The sequence below is a fragment of the Dendrobates tinctorius genome, unplaced genomic scaffold (assembly GCF_039654945.1).
Source record: "Dendrobates tinctorius isolate UK_male_01 unplaced genomic scaffold, ASM3965494v1 ptg000038l, whole genome shotgun sequence".
Classification (NCBI taxonomy): domain Eukaryota; kingdom Metazoa; phylum Chordata; class Amphibia; order Anura; family Dendrobatidae; genus Dendrobates; species Dendrobates tinctorius.
The window spans coordinates 23,362,145-23,386,077 of record NW_027361706.1 but is presented as its reverse complement, the minus strand read 5'-3'; the positions used below and the strand labels follow the sequence as shown (position 1 = coordinate 23,386,077).

Below are 23,933 nucleotides of genomic sequence, written 5' to 3'. Positions count from 1 at the left end.
GTGGTATCTGTGAAAAAAACCCCATATGCAACATGTACGTGCCAAACAGCGGTCTAAATGATGCCTTAAAAAGATGTAATGGAAACTCTCAATAAAGGCGTCCTCTACTGATAAACATTTTTGTTTAATCCTTAGAATATGTAATTAATTTCCGATAGGTGGGTGCCCCCCGAGGTAGAAGAACAAGGGCCTCATGCTCCCTCTTGTCTCTCATTATCCAAACACTACAATGGAGCGTGCTAGGAACGTGCGACCTTGTCCTGAGAAGTAACTGGGATTATATGCCCCTCATTCTCCTAAAAAAAAAATGTAGACCCTAATGTGAGACCCCACCATTCCCAAGGACCACTATAAATGTCTGTTTCTCCTACACTGCCATTATACTTGCGTTGTTACAGCAATTCTCCTGTTCTCTTTCATGTTACCCTTTGCCTGTGTAAAACAGAATAAAAACTAAAAATTGTTGGATCACTTTTAATTAATTTGTAACATATTGATTTATTTTTGGAATATTCTTTGATTATTTTGTCTTTATTTGCATTTTTCTTTTTATTTGCTGTGTTTGATCGAGAATCCCTTTTTTTTTTGTTTCATTGTTTTACATCATTTGTGTAACCGGCCCCTCCCAACCTTGGCTTTGTGCAGAGGGGTCTCTATGAGGGTCTTGTACTGCATGTTACACAGACATTATCCCCCCCTGAAATGGCAGGGAAGGCTGTCATCCAAGGACCTTTTTTTCGGCTGTCATCAATGTGTTCCTGTTTCCGTAGAAACCAAGGAGGGCCAATCCCAGGGCCCCCCATCTCTGGCTGGGAGCCTGTCCCTCTGTGCAGCATGTGGTTCTTATGATTAGCTGTTCACACGGACCTGACTGGCAACGTGTGCTGGGAATAAGATAAGAATACATTATTTTAAGGCAGGGGGAGGGCGTGCGGCGACATTTCTTTTTTGTTACGCTCTCACATGTTCTGTTACAATGGACTGGACGTGTCCGGTGACAGCAAAGTGAGCCGTCCTGCTGATTTTTTTTTTTTCCCACAAAGAGGATTTTGTAGGTGATTTTTTTTCTTTTTGGAAATCTTTTGCCTGGGGATTAGCAAGGAAAAAAAAATTTCCTTTTGAGGATGATCAAAATCTGTATGGATTAGTGTCTTCTCCTTGACGAAGATTTCGAGAACTCCCAGGAATATGAAGAGGTCGGAGCAGTCATCCGGAGACGTTGTTCTTCTCTTACCCCATCTTTCTGGAGTTTGCTACTTTTTGAGGATGCCGAATTTTGCCATGCATCTGCGCCAATGTGCAGCGAGGCACCTCCTGGTTTCGGACGGTGCCATCTAGGCACTCTTTACCCCTCGCTATCAAGATGATGAAGTTAAAAGCTTTTTGTCTGGATTATTGGCAGTTTCTGTGTCTTCAACCCCTCCACGGGCTGTATAAGAGGTACGACGTGATACGGAATGTTGGAAATGGTTTGTTTGCCAAATATAAGAAATTCATAACGTCAATATTTATCTTTAGAATTCTAGCCGATACATTCCGTGTGTGCACTCGGTGATGTATTAGCCCTTTACGTGCATCGTCGTCATCGTCTTGGGGGATATTCCCCATACTTTTCTCAGTATCAACCCTATATTATGTCGTCGTCTTAAGCAGCGAGATCAAGGGGTACCGGTCCGAGACAAGATGGAGATATCGGCCATTGGCTAATACATAGTTAATCTGGAGGAACCTCAGCTTCAGCTCCTGTGACAAAGCATCTTTGTGATTGATGGCGAGCAGAGGAGGAGGGAGCCCCCTGTATAAAGGCAGAGGCATTCATATTCATGAGCAGCGCCACATCCTTTATATCGGCAGATATCAGCAGATTACACACCCACCGTCCACACAATAAGATTAACAGACATTCCTCCTTTCTTCCATTTCTTTGCTTGGTTAACCTGCCCAAGGATTAGGGGTTCAGCGGAGAAGAGTCGCTCGCTCTCTCCAAACTAATTTTAGCCTGGGAACTTCAATGTGTGATAACACGTAGAATATGTGGCGTCACCTGTTGACTTCCCAGCAGCCGTGTAATAATCTCCACTTGGTCCCTATATACCTGGCTTAGGGCTGCATTCACATGTGGATGTTTCACGGTCTGACCCCCAACTCTACAATCTCATTTATGAGGCTATTGAGTTCAGGTCAGGAGAGTTGCAGTCAGTCGGAAAATCGCAGAACGTGAAACACAGAAATGCAGCCAAGATATGTTCACACAGCGTAGCAAAATATTGGCAGGAAGGACGCGGCGTAGATTATGCACATTTTTTTTTTTATAGATTTTTATGCAGGTTTTGTATGGCGCAAAAATGCATGAAAATTTTCAATTGCCCTTTTTTTAAAAAAAAAAAAACCCTCATTGAGCTCAATAGGAGCAAAAACAGCACGAATATACTGAAAGAATCGACATGTCGCGTCTTGAAAAAACACGCCGCGGGTCAAAAGACGTAAGGAAAAAGTGCGCAACATGGGCACGAAATTTTGGGAACGTCGTTTATTTTGCTGCCATTGTAAAACGCTGCACAAAAATAGGCGAAGACAAAATGCATCACATGCGCTCCGTGTGATCAAGGCTACACTCTCACATGCACTTTTTGATGCAGTTTTTTTTAGCGAAATCTAGAACTGGATCTAAAAAGATGGAAACATAGAAAGGAAAAGACAAATGATTCTCTTCTTTATATCAACTTTTTTGTGCAAAACAGTTACAAAAAAAAAGGCATCAAAGCTTTGTAGAAGAGAGAGTTGTGCTGCAGCCTGATGAATTTACTAGGATTTATAATATATAAATTGATTTTCTTATGCCATGTTCACATTTTCAGTATTTGGTCAGTATTTTGCCCCAGTGCTTGTAACTACTGGTGAGCGAATGTGCTGCGATAAAGTGTTATCTGAGCATGCTCGGATGCTAAAAGAGTGTCTTTGGCGTGATCGAAAAATAAGTTTGAGTCCCCATGGCTGCATGTCTCGAGGCTGTTCGACAGCCACAACACATGCAGGGATTGCCTAACACAGGGACTCGAGCATATTTTTTCAAGCATGCCGAAGTCAGTTAGCTTGAAAATAACACCTTATCCCAGCACATTCGTTCATCAGTATCTGTAATCCAAAACCAGGAGTGGGTGATGAATACAGAAGTGGTGACGTGTTTCTATTACTTTTCCTCTGATTGTTCCTGGTTTTGGCTTACAATTACTGATGTTAAATACTGACCAAATACTGACCGTGTGAACGTGGCCTTATAGTGGAATTCTGCATCATCTTGTAGACTCTTGTAGACTGTGTATATTTTAGTTTTTGTTGCACAGATTGCCCAAGATGACAAATCTCAGTAAGAGGTGTGCGCACTTTCCTCTAGCGGGCTTTAGTTTAGAATCGTTGTATCAATCGCAGCTTTTAAGTCAATGTCCACCATATTTATTTATTTTTTTGCTGTAGAAAAGTGCATTGATTTGTCATGCACGTCTTTATTACAAGCGTTTCATGTGGCTTTCCGTTTTATGCACACATGCGTTTTTTTATTTTTATTTCTAAAGAAAAGGAATTTGGAAAATATCTTATAAAAATTCCAGATCAAGCGCATGCTGGGTTTCGGATAAAACGCCAAAGAATCGAAAGGATTACTAATAAAAGACAAAAACACAAAATAATATTTCTCTATCTCTCTAAAAAATTCTGAGAAAAAATGAAAGTTGTATAAAAAGTAAAATAAATAAATAAAAGTGACTACGGTATAGCCAATATTTTTATTTTTTTAGATTTAAAGGCCATTTTTTCGTGAGCACAGGTGCGTCCATTGAAAACTCTAGTAGTTATTTCCTCTAAAATGGCTTTAACCATGGCCTGTGAGCCTGAAATTGCCCCCCCCCCAATCCACTAAAACAGCACCTCATTTGTTCCCACTCCCAGGGTTAGCGAGGGGCACCAGCTGGTTGTGTCATCTCTCATTGTTGTGCATAGATGGGACTCAATTACCCTTTGTCGTCCAGCACGTGTGAGGTGTAAAGCACATGGAGAAGAGAAGGAGATTAGGGGAAAAGATGTAGAACAGAAGACTGGAAAATGGGAAAGGCTTCCAATTTGCTACCGATTAAAACCTGCAAAGTCATCGAATAGCCGGGGGCCCCCAAAAAATGCAACACAAGCAATACACATACCACTAAATCCAACCGCAATGCAATAATACAATATATAACATACACAGACTGATGCTTATGTCTGATTCCAATTTCCACTGCTCTGCTACTTAAAGGGGATGTCCACAAAAAAATATAAATCTGGCTAAAGAAACCGGCTCACTCCTGTGATGTCTGAGGACGACCACAGCTGCAGAAGAGGCGAGGGGTGTGATTGTATTATTGTGTCTCTCCCTTGGGCAAGACATCCCCAGATCCCTATGGATTTGTCCCTTATACGTGATCAGCACAAATGCAAACCTACCATCTCCCCCACAGCTGTGGCCTTAGCCATATGCAGATTTCTACTAAAATTCTTTATATTGGTTCACGTATGGGGCCATTTGGGCCTGAACACTATTTTTGCAATAGATATTATTTTAAATTTACGGCTCTTTGTCTCCTGCACCTCCTCATTTCCTGTGGTCATAAATCAAAGGAGAGGAGCTCAGAAAAAAAAGATTGAAAAACTCCCAACTGAAGGATTCTCAGTTAACTCGTTCTGCCTCCTGCACTAGACAGTGCAACCCAGAGGTTTATAGAAGGCAAACGATGCAACCTATTTTTTAAATGAGCCAATCCCAAAAATAATCTTTAGTAAAAAAAAAAAAAAATTGTCCCCAAAAGTGGGCAATCCCTATAATTTTTATACATTTAGTCTAAGAGATATTAGATATTTTTGTCATTTTTTTTTCAGTTTTTGCCTCCATGCGTTGGATTTTCATGCGTCAACAGGTCAATCAGCATATACAGTGGGAAAAATGACTATGTGATACACTGTCAATTTTACAAGTTTTACCACCTACAAAGAATGGAGAGGTCTGTAATTTTTATCGTAGGTACATTTCACCTGTGAGAGGCAGAATCTAAAAATAAAATCCAGAAAATGACATTGTATGATTTTTACATAATTAAATTGCATTTTATTGCATGAAATAAGTATTTGATCACCGACCCACCAGCAAGAATTCTGGCTCTCACAGATCTCACAGAAGCCTCTTACTCTGCACTCATTACCTGTATTAATTGCCCCTGTTTGACCTTGTTACCTGTATAAAAGACACCTGTCCAGACTCTCAATCACAGTCCACCCTCTCCACCATGGTCAAGACCAAAGAGCAGTCTAAGGACACCAGGGACAAAATTGTAGACCTGCACAAGGCTAGAATGGGCTACAGGACAATAGGCAAGCAGCTTGGTGAGAAAGCAACAACTGTTGGCACAATTAATAGAAAATAGAAGAAACAAAAGATGACTGTCAATCTTCCTCGGTCTGGGGCTCTATGCAAAATCTTGCCTCATGGGGTTAGGATGATATGGAGAAAGGTCAGGAATCCGCTCAGAACTACACTAGAGGACCTCGTCAATGACCTGAAGAGAGCTGGGACCACAGTCTCAAACATTATTGTTAATACACTACACCCTCATGGATTAAAATTCTGCAGGGCAGGCAAGGTCCCCCTGCTCACTCCAGCACATGTCCAGGCCTGTTTAAAGTTTGCCAATGATCATCTGGATGGTGCCGAGGGGGCATGGGAGAAGGTCATGTGGTAAGATGAGACCATAATGGAGCTTTTTGGTATCAACGACACTCGCCGTGTTTGGAGGAAGAAAAGGGATGAGTACAACTCCAAGAACACCTTCCCAACCATGAAGCATGGTGGAGAAATCATCATACTTTTCTGCCAAGGGGAAAGGATGGCTGCACTGTACTAAAGGGAGGATGGATAGGGTTAGGAATTTTTTAGGATTAGGTTAGTTCTTTTTGGTATTTTTGAAGTTTGTGGCTTTTTTTTTCTTCAAATCACAGCTTGAATTGGTAATGGCATTTTCTAGCGTTTTTTTCTTATTAGCTTTCCTACTTTCCTATAGGGCATGAACAATACTGGAAAAAAAAATCATGTTATAAATTAAAAGCTGGTTTCATACAATGTAGTTTGTTTTTTTGTTTTTTTGGGGGGGGGAGAAGTTGTGCCGTTTTCGTAGCTTTTTTTTACCCAAAAAGATTGTGGGTAGATGTGCATAAAATTCAAAATACCCTACACGCGGAAGAACATTATTTTTTTTTACAAATGCTTAAATTGAACTAACATCATAAAATTCATGATGTTTCTTACGAGAAATCCTCCCCATTCAAAAAAACAACAGCAACAAAAAAAACCACTTGTACAAAGCAATATTAAAGTCGCTTGAAACACAGGACATTTTTTAGAAGCATTTCTGGCACAAAAAAAAAAAACAGAAAAAAAGTAATGCTCACCTTTCAGATCACATTTTGCGTCTGCAGTGGCGTAGCGAGACATTGTTTGTATGAGCTCGTTCCCTATGGACAAGACTCTTTCATAAATCAGCATTTATGCGAGGCGGTATGTGCTCATTTTATCTTTATTTAACCTTAGCTTTAAGAAAGAGAATCTGTCACATTTTCCTGTCCTAAGATTTATCTGTTGGGCTTGCATTGGCTGTGTCTTCTCTAGAATCTTGGCATTTATCTCATTTTATTTCAAGATTTCACCTGACTCGAAAAATGGAGTCAGGAGTCCCTGGTGCTGCCGAGTCCCAGCTATATTATGCACTGGGTCACAGCCAAGTTCATGACGAGTAGCGCTCCTTCCTCCTTGTCTTCTGCTCAGAACTCTCCGGTATTGGCAGTAAGAGCATCGTCATTGATAACCCTCTTCTGATACATTTGCAATTTTGATAAAATATTTTTCTTCTCGCCTGCCTTTGGCAGTTAACAAATAGCCAACTTGCTGGCAAAGCCGGCAGATTTAGCTCCATATGATCTATCTGGCAGGGGCGTAATATTCCCAAGGAATTGGTACCATTTGGCCGGAGTACAAGTGTCAATGGAACGGGAACTGCAGTGCACTCATTAGCATATTTGCATATTTATGACCCATTATGCTTCTCGTTAAAGTTTTCCTTCTGACAGATTTTTACAAATATTTTGACAGTACAGTAAATAAAGCATAAAACCGTGTCTGCGTCTCTTGTGAGCCAGATTATTCTAACAGGAAATCAGGCAGGCGAATGGCTGTTATCGAAAGCAGCCGGAAATCCAAGTTCACATTGTTGGCGTGGCCTGTGGGCGACATACTGGAGCGTAGAAGTTGGGTTCAAAAAGGTTCATCAGTCTGAAAAAGAGCAGATCATTCTCTAATCCGAGTCACCCCCCCATCTGACAATGAAATACCAGTATGTAGATGTCGGTGGGAAGTTACTGTGTATGTACTAACTGGATACTTATAGACGCCGATAGCTGTGCAAATAAGATTGGGTCAAAGAAGTGAAAAATTAGACTTTGAGACTAAATTTTCAGAACCTGCGCTGGAAATATTCCAAGAAAATAACATAAAAATCATAATGGTGCTGATACATATCAAGTTAAAGGGGTATTCCCATCTCCAAGATCCTCTCCCAAAATGTAATAGGTGTAGTAATAATAATAATAATATTAACAAATACCTCCAATTAGAAATGTAGTATAGTTTTTCTGATTCGCTGTGTCTCTTTCCAAATGTGCAGGCATTGCAGGACCTTAGATATCCATGGTTGCCACCACTGAGCTAGTTGCTAGTAGTCTTAACCTTTGATACCTAAGGTCCTGCAATGCCTGCACATGAGGAAAGAGACATAGGTAATCAGAAAAACGATACTACATTTCTAATTGGCGGTATTAGTTAATATTATTATTATTATTATACCTACTACATATTGGGAGAGGATCTTGGAGATGGGGATACCCATTTAAAGTTGACAAAAGTGGGTGAATAAGGAAGTTTACTTCCAAAACGCGTCAGTTGTTTCATGGCCTGTGTTCAGTGCTTTTAGCACTTATGGGATAAAGCAACAATAAATACATAGTTCTCGGTAAGGATGGCATGCTGGATTTTCTCTTGCTGGATTTTGGCAATGATGAATCGTTTTAGCACTCATCCACATGGTTGGAAATAGAGTCAGCCATGCTTGAATTTTTCATCACATACATACACAAGATTTTTCAGTTATCTACACCAAATGTCACACGTCACATCTGTCAGTACTGTAAAGGGGGTTAAGCAAAAAATGTTCATTGTTGTATTTATTACTCTTTGCTAACTGGTACTGCTACATGTTTACATGTATTACCACACGTATGACATGGTACTGCTTCCCCTTCTCGGTATTACCATTGCTTTGTCTTTACGTTTTATTGTATGATTGCTTTTATTTGCACATAGTTGTGATAATGTTTACTGCATTTCATGGTTTGTCATTTACAGTATAGGGAAAGCGTAGTGCTCTTTTTGGGACACTAGAGGGGGGCACTCTAGTGTATAGAAGTCATAGTAGGATAGGGTTAAGTGTAGGAGGGGCTGCTGGGAGTTAAGGATAGAGTAGAAGGGAAGTTATTTCAGAAGGGGCCAGGGTGCCCAAAGTGTCCACTCCACATAGGCTATAGGCCCAGGACAGCTTGGTAGCCACGCAACATTAAGCGAAGACAGCCCAAGTTATCCACGGCCACTGGACATCAATACAGTGGGCCAGTACAGTAGAGAGAAGATGTGGCGACTCATAGCCTGGGCGGACGCCTTTAGGGTGGGAGTCGGTTGGAGTGAGGAACAGAAGGATGCTGAAGCTTCACATGGAGCGGTAAAGACGGTCTGGATGCTTTTCCAGAGCCAACCAAACTGGGTGGCGGATGATTTCAAGTCTGGGGTGAAACAGGCAGAAGGAAATGTCATCATGGCGAGGTTAGGCCAGGTAGAAGCTGGGAAGCAGTCTAAGACGATCTAGTTCGGACGTGTGCCGTATAGAAGCGTCAGCAAAGTAGGGAAAGCTGAGGAAGCAAGTAAAGATGGATGTGTATTCAACAATGTGCCAACTTTGGATATATTGTGTGAAGTTATCAGTAAAGAAACCGTTCAAGTTACTATGGACTGTGTCTCAATTACTGGGAGTCGCCTCGGAGAAGGGTCATCGCCGCTTGGACTCGAACCTGGAAACGCAGGTATGCTGAACAGTGAAATGCAATTTTCTGTGAGGGTAGGCCGGGACACTAATGCTTTAGTGTCTCTGGCCATGACTATAGTCCTGGCCGGGCCTTACAGTACATTGGCCGCCGGGCGTAACTGAACATGTATTGTTCCTTTAAACAACTGGAAAGGGAAACTGTATGGCTGCATTGATGGTACGATTAATTCAATAGGTGTTCAACCATTAGCCAACTTTTATCTATGGTGCTTGGCCACTTGAGCCCCTTTAAAATTATGAGTTGGCCATACACATTAAAACCTCAATACACATTAGATGAAAGTCGGCTAAACCGTCCGATTTCAATGTGAAGGACTGACCCACTGATGTGTGAGGTGGACATCTTGGAAATTTTGTTTGGTAGATAACCATGGACACGTCTGCTTACGTTTCCAATTTTGTTTTAAAGATATAATAGAATCCAGTTGCTCAGTGGTTAGCACTGTATGGTGGCTCACAAGGTAGCATTGTAGCTATGCAACGCTGGGTTCAAATCCCAGCAAGGTCAACATCTGCAAGGACTTTGTATGTTCTCCATGTGTTTGCGTGTCCAAAGACATACTGATAGGGAATCTAGATTGTGAGCCCCAATGGGGACAGTGATGATGATGTCAGTAAAGCACTGTGGAATTAATAACGTTATACAAGTGAATAAAATTCAGACATCAGAGAGTTTGGTCAGTGTGTTAGTTATAACCATCAGTTTTTCTCGTATTAACAACAAAAAAAAATGATAAAACTGCTTATATCAAAAAGTCTGCGAAAAATTAACAGCACATGGACGGCATCCAAGTGGTGTCCAATATCTTTCACAAACCCATATGTTAGGCGTCGGGTTCCTGCCACTGCACAGCAGGAATCCAGAGCCTTGCACCCAGCGGTCTCCCATTCTTCAGCCACAGTGGAGCCTGCTCAGCAGATTCGTCGGTCCCGGCACTCTGCCCAGGCCAACCCCGTGGGTTTGCTTGCTGCTGCCACCTCTATGACAATGCATGCTGCTCAGCAGTGAGATTCTCCAGGGACTAAGTCCTCATGTCGGGCCACTGAGCATGCCCGTGGAGTGATCTCCCATTGGAGATCGAGGGTCACGTGCTCAGGTCCTGCTCGTGTTCGGATTGGCCCATCCGAGAAGCCAGGAAGGTCCCGGACGCCCGTGGCTATAAAAGGTTCGCATGGCCGCTCGCCCGTGTGCTAGGATAGACTGTATTTACTGACTATGAGAGATGTATGCACGTATGAATGTATCTGGTGATTGACTCATTATGAAACCCCTACCCTTGGTACACATGTGTTGTGCAGCCTAGCCTGCTAGCGCCCAGGCTTAGGTGTAGGTAGGTCAGGGTTTGAGTCAGACATTGGTCCTCACCAGTGATCCAGCACGCCTCAGTGCACGTGCTCCACACTCCACTGCCAGCGTCTTTAGCGGCGCTCATGGCAGCGACACCGCGCGCTCAGTGGGCCTAGAGGGACTCTAACCCCGTGTCCTTGGGGTAGCGTTCTGTGGCCATACACTGTGCGCTCTTTTAGCCGAGCTCTGTGAGCACAAACAGGCTTCGGCGTTTATGTTCAGCGGTAGTGCGGCTCTGTGAAGCAACAGAGTCCGCCCCTGTATACACCGGGTGACGATAACCCGCGTGTGTTCCTATAGTATACCGCCATATAGCATCCGCCATTACTGAGCAGCAGGTTACCACCCCTGCTCGGTGGACCCCGGGCTGCGAACGCACCTTATTACCATCTTTATTATTTGGTGCAATCCGCCAGCCCTAACATTATCCTAGCGCCAGGGTCTAGCTATCTCGGGTGATAGTGCTATAGGGGTTTCGTAAGCCAGTGCTCTATACAGCTGGAGCTGCTGGCCGCACGATTCACCTCTGAGCGTGCTAAAGTGGGATTTATTATTTCCCTCTTGTCGGGCAGGGCTTTGGAGTGGGCCACACCGCTGTGGGAGCATAGTGATCAGGTGGTGCAGAGTGTCTCGCGGTTCTTGGACACTCTGAAGCAGGTCTTCCTGGGACCACGAGTCACCCATGACACCGCGCTCCGGCTGCTGGCATTGTCACAGGGCTCGTCCATGGTCAGCCACTTTGCCATCCAGTTCCGGACGCTGGCCTCAGAGTTAGAGTGGCCAGATAAGGTCCTCATTCTGGCATTCTGGAGAGGTTTGGCTGGCCATGTGAAGGACGCTCTGGCCACCAGGGAGATTCCCGCTACACTGGAGGAGCTTATCACTGTCTCCACCCATATAGATCTTCGCTTCGTCGAGCGAAGGTTGGAGCGGGACCAGTGTAGGCAGAGGTTTAGGTTGGCAGCTAGTTTTGCTAAACCTCTAGAATCTTCCGATCGGGCGTCCAAGCTTCAGGGGGCTTCCCGTGAGGGATCCAGGCCCCGGTCCGCTCGAGCTCCTGTGAGCTGTCATGTTTGCCGGCAGTCCGGTCACCTTGCCAGCCAGTGCCCACAGCAGCTGGGAGAACGCTCGCGCCTAGTGGCCGTAGGAGGCGTCGCACTAGAATCAGCGACGTTTTCCTCCAAGCTGTCCTTTAAGGGGACACTTGAGTTTGATTCTTCCACTCTGGCGGTGGAGGTTTGTGTGGATTCCGGGGCAGAGGGCAATTTTATGTCGTCAGCCTTCGCTCAACGGCACACTATACCCCTGGTTATGATGTCTACACCAGTCACCGTCAGAGTGGTGAACGGCGCCACTCTACCCTCACAGATAACCCACCAGACCGTCCCCTTGTTACTCTCAGTGGCTCCATCTCATCAGGAGACGATATCCCTCCTCGTCATGCCCGAGGGTATTGACCAGGTACTTCTAGGGGTCCCCTGGCTGCGGTACCACGCCCCCCATATAGAGTGGTCCTCAGGGAGGATTATTGGGTGGAGTAAATCATGTTAAGGTAGATGTCTGAGGGAGTGCGCTCAGGTTGCCTCCACCGAGGTTCCCGCTGATCTCTCCTCGCTCCTCAAACACTATCAACAGTATGCGGACATGTTCTCCAAAAAGGGGGCGGAGACCCTTCCACCGCATCGCCCCTATGACTGTCCTATTGACCTCTTGCCTGGTGCTGAGCCTCCCGGGGTCGAGTCTATCCCCTATCTCTTCAGGAGACAGAGGCCATGTCTCAATACATAAGGGAGAATCTGGCAAGAGGATTCATTAGGAAGTCAGTGTCACCAGCGGGGGCGGGATTCTTCTTCGTCCAGAAGAAGAGTGGGGAACTATGTCCTTGCATTGATTACAGGGATCTTAACGCCACCACCGTTAAGAATAAGTACCCTCTGCCCCTGATATCAGAGCTGTATGATAGGCTACGGGGAGCGAGGGTGTTTTCCAAACTTGATCTGCAGGGGGCTTACAACCTGATTCGTATCCGTGATGGGGATGAATGGAAGACGGCATTTAACACCAGGGATGGGCACTATGAATACCTGGTGATGCCCTTTGGCCTCTGTAATGCCCCGGCGGTCTTCCAAGACTTTGTGAACAATATCTTCCGGGATATGCTTACCACCTCGGTTGTAGTCTATCTGGATGATATTCTCACCTACTCTGCAGATATTGACTCCCACCGGAGAGATGTTTGCAAAGTTTTCGATCGCCTGCGGGCAAACTCCCTCTATGCCAAGTTGGAGAAGTGTGTGTTTGTGCAGGAGTCCTTGCCTTTTCTGGGCTATATCATCTCCGCCCGGGGATTGGCCATGGATCCTGCCAAGCTACAGGCAGTGATGGATTGGCAGGAACCTCATTTTCTCAAAGCGGTGCAGCGCTTTATGGGGTTCATAAATTACTATCGCCAATTCATCCCCCACTTCTCGACTTTGGTAGCACCCTTGGTAGCCCTTACCAAGAAGGGTGCAAATCCCAAGTTGTGGTCGGAACCGGTCTCCAAGGCCTTTTCCTCCATTAAGTCCCATTTCGCTAGCGCTCCCATTCTACATTGCCCCGATGTAGATAAGCCCTTCATTCTGGAAGTGGATGCCTCTTCCGTTGGTGCTGGAGCGGTCCTGTTTCAGAAGGACACGCAAGGTCGGAAGCACCCATGCTTCTTTTTCTCCAAGACCTTCACACCGGCGGAGAGGAATTATGCCACCGCGGACAGGGAGTTGCTAGAAGTTGGCCTTCTCGGAGTGGAGACACCTCCTGGAGGGGGCTCGCCACCCTTTCCAGGTGTTCACCGACCACCAAAACTTGGTGTATTTGCAAACAGCCCAGCGGCCAGATGGTCTTTGTTCTTTTCCCGGTTCCACTTCACCCTCCATTTTCTCTCCGGGGAGAAGAACGTCCGGGCCGATGCTCTCTCCCTCTCCGTGGTGTCATCGTAGGAAGAGGAGGAGGAGTCTCGGCTGATTGTCCCATCCGAGAGCCTGAGGACTGTGGTTCCGGTTGCCCTTGAGTCAGTACCTCCGGGCAAGAAATTTGTCCCTGCCCGTCTGCGACCGGAGGTCCTTTCTTGGGGTCATTTGTCCAGGGTGGGTGGACATTTCGGGACAAAACGGACCTCTGAGCTTTTGGCGAGGACATACTGGTGGCCGCATATGGCCCGTGACGTCAGGGACTATATTCAGGCGTGCGTCTCTTGCGCCCAGAATAGGTCCTCTCGGCAGCGGCCCGCTGGGCTTCTTTTTTCTCTGCCGGTAGCGGACAGGTCCTGGGAGATGGTCGGTATGGACTTTGTGGTGGGGCTACCCAAGTCCAGTGGCAGCACGGTCATTTAGGTTGTCACCGACCATTTCTCTAAGATGGTGCACTTGGTACCTCTCTCTCGGTTACCTTCTGCGCAGGGCCTGGCAGAGTTGTTCACTAAGCACGTTTTCCACCTGCATGGCATGCCGGACAAAATTGTCAGTGACCAGGGTCCTCAGTTTGCGTCCCGGTTTTGGAGAGAGCTTTGTTCCCTGCTCAGCATTGAGCTGAATCTCTCCTCGGCCTATCATCCCGAGACGAATGGGTTGTTAGAGAGAGCCAACCAGACCCTGATCACATATCTCCGACATTTTGTCTCGGCCAGGCAGGATGACTGGGCATCCTTGCTGCCGTGGGCAGAGTTCGCATTGAACAATGCTGTGGCCGACTCCACCGGTCAGACCCCATTCCTCCTAAATTACGGTCAGCATCCGCACGTCCCTGTGCCCATGCCCGTGTCATCCACCGACTCCAGGGTGGCAGACTGGGCGGTGGAGGCACGCGACATTTGGGATCGCACTCAGGATGCTATCCGGGCTTCCAAGGAGAGAATGAGGACCTCTGCTGACGCACACCAGCGCCCTGCTCCGACTTTTGCCCCTGGCGACTTGGTGTGGCTCTCCGCCCGAAACATCAGGCTGCAGGTAGAGTCCGCTAAGTTCGCACTGCGCTACATTGGCCCCTTCAAGGTCCTCGAGCAGATCAGCTCTGTGGTCTATCATCTGGCTCTTCCACCACACTTGGCTATCTCTGATACATTCCACGTGTCCCTCCTTAAGCCTGTTCACTTGTCCCGGTTCTCCGAGTCATCTGCCGGGACATCAGACTTTTCTTCGGACGAGTTTGAGATCAATGCCATCGTGGGATGCAAGGTGATGTGGGGCAAAAAGTTTTATTTGATGGATTGGAAGGGTCATGGTCCAGAGGCTCAGACCTGGGAGCCAGTGGAGAACATCCATGCTCCGCTCCTCATTGTGGCATTTGAACGTAGCGAGGCTCAGAGGAGAGGGGGCCCTAGGAGGGGGGTAATGTTAGGCGTCAGGTTCCTGCCACTGCACAGCAGGAATCCAGAGCCTTGCAGCCAGCGGTCTCCCATTCTTCTTCAGTCGCAGTGGAGCCTGCTCAGCAGATTCGTCGGTCCCGGCGCTCTGCCCAGGCCAACTCCGTGGATTTGCTTGCTGCTGCCACCTCTGGCACAGCTATGACAATGCATGCTGCTCAGCAGCGAGATTCTCCTGGGACTAAGTCCTCCTGTTGGGCCACTGAGCATGCCCGTGGAGTGATCTCCCATTGGAGATCGAGGGTCACGTGCTCAGGTCCTGCTCTTGTTCGGATTGGCCCATCCGAGAAGCCAGGAAGGTCCCGGACGCCCGTGGCTATAAAAGGTTCGCATGGCCGCTCGCCCATGCGCTAGGATAGACTGTATTTACAGACTATGAGGTGTGAGAGATGTATGCACATATGAATGTATCTGGTGATTGACTCCTTTGGTACGCATGCGTTGTGCAGCCTAGCCTGCTAGCGCCCAGGCTTAGGTGTAGGTACGTCAGGGTTTGAGTCAAACATTGGTCCTCACCAGTGATCCAGCACGCCTCAGTGCACGTGCTCCACACTCCACTGCCAGCGTCTTTAGCGGCGCTCGTGGCAGCGACGCCGCGCGCTCAGTGGGCCTAGAGGGACCCTAACCCCGTGTCCTTGGGGTAGCGTTCTGTGGCCGTACACTGTGTGTGCTCTTTTAGCCGAGCTCTGTGAGCACAAACAGGCTCTGGCGTTTATGTTCAACGGTAGTGCGGCTCTGTGAAGCAACAGAGTCCGCCCCTGTACACACCGGGTGACGATAACCCACGTGTGTTCCTATAGTATACCGCCATATAGCATCCGCCATTACTGAGCAGCAGGTTACCACCCCTGCACGGTGGACCCCGGGCTGCGAACGCACGTTATTACCATCTTTATTATTTGGTGCGTTACGCCAGCCCTAACACCATAGATCTGCGTTGGCTTTCTGTTCCAAGACTTGGATCAAATATTGACACATCTCCTTCCATGATTTTTTGCAGACAGCATTGGACCACCAGAACATGCAGTCATGTGAACAGCTCCTTTAGGTATAAATGTTATCTATGAAAAATATGGAAAGAACTTGTACACTAAAAAATTATATCTGATTGAGTCCTAAAACATCTCAGTTGGATTTCCACTAATCTTGGCCTTTCGACGCGAGACCAGAGATTCCAGATGTCTTTCTCTTGGCTTTATTGAATCGAGTTGCCCGTTGGCTTATTGCCATACCTTCAAAACAGAATATACCACTTGGATCTACTATGTCTACAATGAGTATTCTCTTCTGAGTTCAGTCCAGTTTCAAAGACTAGACTATCTTTGTGGATCTCATTCTCGGGATTCGATTCGGGATTGTAATAGGATAGCGCTGGATGGATTTAGGAACAAATATTGATGCAAATCACAATCCAAGTACAGATCATGATGTACGGAATGGCTGCAGGCCCCGTTACACATAACGATGTCCCAGCAATCCCACCAATGATCTGATATGATGGGATCGCGCTGGGACATCGTTAGGCTGATCGCTGGTGAGCTGTCACAAGACAGCCCCTCCAGTGATCTGGACCAGCGACGCTGGACGCTGGTTTCTAAGGTAAACATCGGGTATCTAAGAGCCGCGTGACTCATGGATACCCGCTGTTTACATTAGAAACCAGCGTCGCTGATCGCTGGTCTCTCGCTGACACACGCAGCGATGCGCGCTGGCCAGCGGGAGACCAGCAATCGAAAAACGGCCCAGGCCGATGCTGCACGATCAGCGATAACCGGCAGGGGGGCTGGTCACTGATCTCCGTCACACACAGCGATCTCGCTGGCGAGATCGCTGTGGCGTCACAAAATCAGCGATCTCGCTAGCGAGATCGCTGTGTGTGACAGGGCCTTTACTCCACAAACCTATAGGTATTTGTAAGGCCGGGGTCACACTGGCGAGGAATACGGCCGAGTGAGAGGCGCTAAAAGCACGCATTAGACACGGACCAATGATTCTCTATGGGGTCCCTCGCACCAGCCGTATATTTCTCATCCGTATTCTACAGTCCGTGCCAATCGCAGCATGCTGCGATTGTCAGTGTACTACGACCGTAGTACGCCAATGCAAGTCTATGGGTGCGCAAAAAATACAGATTACACACGGACCACACATGTGACTTGCCAGAAATACGCACCCGGTGTCTTTTAGCAAAGCCGGCAATTCAGTGCGCTATACAGTAAACTCACACAGGTTTAATAAAGAAACGAAAGAATAGATATAGACACATAGAATACATATATATATATGCATTCTATGTGTCTAATCTATTATTTCGTTTATGTTAGAAACCCTGGCATAGGGCTCCATTATATGTCCACTTTGCAAGGCGACGAGAAAATCTCGCCATACGGATTGCATACGGATGCTTAGATGCGCAAAATACGCGACCACACCTTGATTACGGATGACATACGGAGCACTGTTTAGGGGTCATTCATCCGTATTACGCATGTAAAATACTGACCGTATTTTGCGTCGGTTAGTGTGACCCCGGCCTAAGGCTGGAGTCACACTAACCTGCGCAAAATGCGGTCCGTAGTTTACATGCGTAATACGGATGAATGACCCCTAAATAGTGCTCCATAGGTCATCCGTAAGCAAGGTGAGGTCGCATATTTTGCGCATGTCTGCATCCGTATGCAATCCGTATGGCGAGATTTTCTCGCAGCCTTGCAAAATGGACATTTAACGGTTTTGAGGCCTGCCAACAATTTAAATCATTAGCCTGCACCCTATTTAGACACTCAGAAACAGGTGACTGCCTACATTCTGTCCATTTGTCACATTGCTTTCACAAGGTGTGTTGGTGTTCTTTGTGCAGCATGGCAGAGGGTCTGCGATTCAATACAACTGAGCAGGTTCTCTTTACCTGGCTTTTGTCACGGCGCTTTGGGCAACCATATCCTGTGATAGTGGATCCGCGGAGGAGGAGACGCATACACTTTTGAGGCAGCGACTCACAAGAGGTAATTTTCACCGCCTCTATTCTTCTCTGCGGGAGCATCCGGAGAAACTTTACCAGTACTGTCGCATGAGCATTTCCACATTTGATCGACTGTTGGAGACAGTGCGCCCTGGGATAACCTTTCAGGACACAAGGATGCGCAAAGCCATATCTGCAGAGGAGCGACTTCTACTCACAATACGGTATGTACTACACAACCACATTCTCTATGTTCATAATGTGTAGGCTAAAGTATGTTTTTTGGCCTTCTTGGACAAAGTTTAATGCCCTCATCTTACTCCAAATATGTTTCAACTGACACACCAGAATGTTACATCTAATATGTCCTGCATATCACTTAGTCATTGTGCCACCAAATATGTGTGTGTTATTCTCTCTCAATTCCTACCAAGTTTGGTCGGCATGTAACTGATTTTTTTTTACTTTAGCCATTCTAAACTTTACTATTTCTGTTGTTCTACAGCTTCCTGTCCACTGGCCTGTCTTATGCCGCCCTCCACCATGAGTTTCTCATTGGAAAGTCAACCATTTCAGGCATAGTGAGGTCTACATGTGCAGAAATCTGGACAAGACTCCATCAAGTTGTCATGCCCGAGCCCAGGATGGAAGACTGGTTAAGGATATCAAGGGACTTTGAGGAGGACTGCCAGTTTCCAAATTGTATTGGGGCCCTGGATGGCAAACATATCAGGGTGCGTAAGCCGCCGAACTCTGGCTCCCAATTCTTCAATTATAAACAATACTTTTCTGTTGTATTGTTGGCTCTGGTAGACCCTCAATACAAGTTTATAATTGTTGACATTGGGGCCTATGGAAGGACGGGAGACTCTAGAGTCTTCAATACTTCCATAATGGGTCGGCGGCTACGCACCAACCAGTTGGATCTACCACCACCACGCCAGCTACCAGGCTCCCCCGAACAATCAGTCCCTTATGTCCTTGTGGCAGATGAGGCCTTTCAGTTATCGCGCAATGTCATGAGGCCATATCCCCGGCGCAACCTTGACCACAGGCGCAGAATTTTTAACTTGCGCCTATCACGTGCTAGGCGACTGGTGGAGTGTTCCTTTGGGATTCTTTGTGCCAGTCTGCCATTCAGTTGAGTGAGCAAAATGTGAATGAAGTTGTGAAAGCCTGTGTTGTTCTGCATAACTTCACCAGGATACATGATTGTTCCTCCTCTGATGGTGTTGTGCGTAGGCCGGACAATGTGCGCAAGGTGAGACCACCTATGAACCCTCAACGTAGACCGCTCTCTGGCCTCAAAGTGCGTGATATTTTCACTAATTACATTATCTCACCTGAGGGGGCAACTTCTTGGCAAGAGCATGCTGTGTCTATGTTATAATTTGTTTCTTTAATTGTGTCTAAATATATATTACTCAAGCCCTTATGATTCTATGAGTGTTTCATTGCATTGGTTTGTGTCTGTTAGTATGTTGTGAGGGATTGTGAAAAATCACACAGAGACGTTAAGTAGAGTAGACAAATATTTAGTTTTGTCCTTTTTTTTTTTTTTTGTTTTGCTTAAAGGCAAACATAATATTGCCATAAGAAAATTTTGGCAATGGGCAAAATGACCCTTTGTGCCTTCTTTAACTTTTTGTAAAATTAACATTACATAACAAAACACCAACAAAGATTAGGCAATAACAACATTGCTGCATGACTAGATTAAACTAGATTTGCCAACAAAAGGTGAGCTCCATCACCAAAATAAATGCTAAAAGATAACACTCACATTTCCTCATAATGTTATCCAATCATAGAAAGATTCCACCATGACAGGCAAGGCTACCTCACAGCTTTCACACAGATATTACCTGTCTGTAGAACAGAGAATATTTAACCATGCTATACTGGAAAGGATGAAAATACAAAACTCACTTGTTAAGACATAGAGAGAGCGTGATATTCTGAATGCTGGTTGCCTTGAATTTTTTTACTAGAGATTGCTAGCAAAAAAGGTGATTACTTCACTAAGGGCAGCACGCCTTTCCTAGGCGTTAGCAAGTGAGTAGTGTATTTTCATCCTTTCATTTTACAGTATAGCGCGTTTAAATATTCTCTTTTCTACACACATGTAATATCTGTGTGAAAGGCGTGAGGTAGCGTTGCCTGTCATGATGGATTGTTTCATATGTTTGGAAAACATTGTTTAAAAATGTGAATGTTAAATTATGTTCTAAATGTTGGTGATGGAGAACACCTGTTTTTTCCTTTCTATTAGGAGCACCAGTTAAAACTCACTGGACATCTCCACCCATCAGAATTATAAATCCTCATAGGTTGGGGAAGGGGAACGTGGAAGAACAGGCTGTGGGTGCTGCTGGACACTGTGGCCAACATCGCCCTGTGTGGGGCCATACTGTTGCCCATGATGCTGGAATTGTCCTGCCTCCTGGGACTGTTGGGGATACTGGCCAGAGTAATGATGATGGTGAGGGGCTTCTTGTTGGCTCTGGTAGGCACGTGGCTCATACCCACCAAGATAGCCAGATCGTCCCCAACCAGGTTGGGACCAGCCTCCAACACTGGGTGGGTACAAGTGGCCATATTGGTGGGGTTGGCTTGAGGATGACATTTGGGGCTGCGGAATAGAAGGTTGGGTAGGGGGAGGAAGGGGTTGAGGTGTTGGCCCACGTATTAGGGGCTGTTCGGACCCTGCTTGAGCAAGCATCTGTGTGGATGGTCTCATGCGCATTAAATTTCGTGGTGAGAGCTGCCACCTCTCCAGAAATTCAAAAACCTCATATGGGGTATTGGGGGGGTGCTTGCATCAAGCAGGATCTGAATACATCCCCCTAATACGGAGCCGGACCTCACGGGTAAGGGCACGGAGATAAAGGGTGAGGCTACATGCATAGGCCTCCTCCCCATCATCTGTAGTTACTATAGACAAATAATTGAGCACCCCTGTGTCCACATTGGTCCTGCTCTCTTGAATAGTGACCTGGCACCTTCTTCTTGTTCGCCGTGATGTTAGAGCAGCCTGTGGGGAGGACCTGATCTGGGCAGTTGGGCTGCTGCTCAACTTGCACGGCTCTTCCAGGATGGGTGATGTGGCAGCAGCAGACCGTCCTGGTGGTGTTGTGTGTAGGCCAGCCATTGTGTTGTCTTGTGATGCCTCATCTTCAGCCATCCTTCTTGTAGGGGGAGAAGATGGGCCAGCCACCTCATCCCCTACAGGATCTATAATGGGCTCTGCCTCTGAGGCCGTTCCTCGATCCGTAAGGTTGGATTGAGTTCTGTTATGAACTAGAACAGAGGCAAAAATACATCAATATTTTTGTCCCTGTAAAGTATTTGTGTAATGTATTTGTGTAATGTGGTGTGAGGTATGTACTTACGGTCTCAGATCCAGAATTGGGGCGAGGAAGTTCAGCCGATCGTAGTATATGTACTTTCTTTTGACATATCCAGCATCCCCACTCCTGGACCGCTGCTGGCGTTCCCGGCGGAACTGGTCCCGGATGCTTCGCCAGCGTTTCATCACATCTTCCACTGCAATGTGACAGGAAATATTGTCAAATTCACATATTTGAGAGGTCACATTTTCTACCAGTAGTCTAGGCATGGGGCCTTCTGGGGTGTGCGTTCTACCCATGGTGGCATATGTAATTGGGCAGATACACAGGGTCTCATTAGCTAGACTTAAACTAATTTTTTGGGCTAGGAGGATGAGGAGCTTGTGGCCTAACCCCAAATTATGGCTGTGTGAAGGCATGTGTCACATCCAAATGTAACGGCCTCATGAGGCTAAAAGTACATGCTCAGGAAGGGGGGTGCTGATTCTAGATCCTTTTTTTTTGGCGCGCTAAGGTTAATGATGTATTTATGGTTGCACTTACGAATTTTATTCTGCTTATCACGTGGTCTGCCACCAAAATCATGGTACATCTGGCGACAGATGCGCCTCCATGACGCCTCCTTTCTTGTCCGGTTAGCATAATTTGCATCGCGTGGGTCCCATATTTCGGGACGCTCCTGCACCAGGACAATGAGAATCTCAACATTAATGTAGGTGGACGCCATGCTGCTGCTGTACTCCGTGGAGGCGTACTTCCTGGATGTCTGGAGCGCTTTTTGAGCTCATTTGCATGTCTACGCTTCCTGATGATGGATTGGCCCATTTCCTGTCACCAGCCAAAAGACCTGCGTATTGCTCGCAGGTCACACGTGTGTTCCGTGTGTAATCCGTATTTTTTGCGCACCCATAGACTTGCATTGGCGTACTACGGGCGTAGTACGCTGACAATCGCAGCATGCTACGATTGGCACGGAGCGTAGGATACGGATGTGAAATATACGCCTGGTGCGAGTGACCCCATAGAGAATCATTTGTCCGTGTCTAATGCGTGCTTTTAGCGCCTCTCACTCGCCCGTATTCCTCGCCAGTGTGACTCCGGCCTAAGGCTATCGAGATTGGGTCAGGAGATCCGGTGGATGTGCTTGCACAATCTGATCAAATCTGTAATCCTGGGTTCAAATCCCACCAAGGACATCATCTGCAAGGAGTTTGTATGTTCTCCCCGTGTTTGCGTGGGTTTCCTCCGGGTTCTCCGGTTTCCTCCCACATTCCAAAGACATACTGATAGAGGATCTAGATTGTGAGCCCAATGGCGACATTGATGATGTCTGTAAAATGCTCTGGAATATGCTGGTGCTAAGCGAGTAGATGGCACAAATGGAGATATTACTGCATCCCTAATTATATAAACTTGCATTAAAAATAGGAAAACAGATGTAATTGTTTGCTATACGGAACCTTCTTCTGCATCAGAGCCTGGCTGTACATCAGTGTTCATATATTGTCACCGAGTATGAAATTGCTTTTCTCCTCCTAGTAATTATGTTGCCATCTGGGGATTATATTGATCAGATCTATATACTACACAAAGAGCTTTTTAATTAAAATGGCAACGTCAATATACAGACAGATGCAACGTGAATACGTTTTGGGGCAATATGATGGTGAGCGGCTTACAAGGCATGTGATTTATTATCACATATTGGCGAGGTTACGGTCACTGGTCGATACATTAATCTCTTGTTACCCATCACTGTTCCTTTAACAAAAGTTTCTGGAGTGATGCTCTGCGGCGGGACCAGGAATTAGGCCAAAGTTCTTTCCCTCCAGTTCAGTACAATAGAAAGTCCTCCCAGAGCATGGGAAGAAGATTCGGCATTTTCATTTCCCAATCCAAATCTTTCAAGACAATTTTCTGCAGTTTGCTTCCAAATGAGTTCCGGTCTGTGCAAGGCGAGAGATTGTGGATGGAATAATGAGGAATTAAATAAGGTTCAAGCTTTTGGGTTTATTGTTGATTGTCCCGCACCAAACTCTGTACAGATTGTAAATGATGTGTTTAGATTTCGCGGACCTCGCCTCTGTAATTCGGTGATTTATGCTGTCACCGCTTTGAACTGGGATAGGCTGACGGCTGGGGGATTGCTGCATTAATTACATCTAGACCACTGAAGCGTGAAGGAGAATTATCATTAAAATGTAGTTTTGCTTTTTATGGTTATTTGAAATTCTCTTTTTCGGTCGTGTTCTCACTTTGTAAGAGTAAATGTTTTCGGAGCCATTTTACACGTCTGATTATGTTGGCCGTTAGCTCAAGGTTCAGTTAGGTTCAGTTTTGCCAGGAGCGATTCTAGATTTTTCTTTTTTTTGCTGAAATTGAAGATTTTGAAGAGGGACAGTATGTTTGGCACATGCAGAAAGCGTCACAGGGCTGCTAAAAATGCTGCCCTCATACAATCAGCGATGGCCATCATTGGTGGCACCAGTCGGTGCCCCCCTAAACATTCTTATGTACAGGTTGTTACTGGATACTTAGACATCGCTGCACAAAAAAGGGTATGAGTATGTTCACATCTTGCTTTAGCGTGAGGTCAGTGACTCTGTCGGGGCTTATGTCTGAAGTGCTGGAAAACGGACTTGGGCGT

General features: G+C 46.2%; 1 protein-coding gene across 6 annotated transcripts in view; it reads left to right on the top strand.

Annotated features, from left to right (window-relative positions):
* Nucleotides 1-23,933, top strand: part of IQSEC1 (IQ motif and Sec7 domain ArfGEF 1) — an 893,482-nt gene that overhangs the window by 601,287 nt on the left and 268,262 nt on the right. Inside the window, exon 1 of one of the 6 annotated variants that reach the window (XM_073574278.1) lies at nucleotides 1,064-1,440. The exons of the other annotated variants lie outside the window; for them this stretch is intronic. Within the exon in view, the coding sequence (XP_073430379.1) occupies nucleotides 1,364-1,440 (77 nt within the window). The 5' untranslated portion in view covers nucleotides 1,064-1,363. Of the gene's footprint in view, nucleotides 1-1,063; nucleotides 1,441-23,933 lie in introns of those variants that run through there. 6 annotated transcript variants of the gene reach the window in all.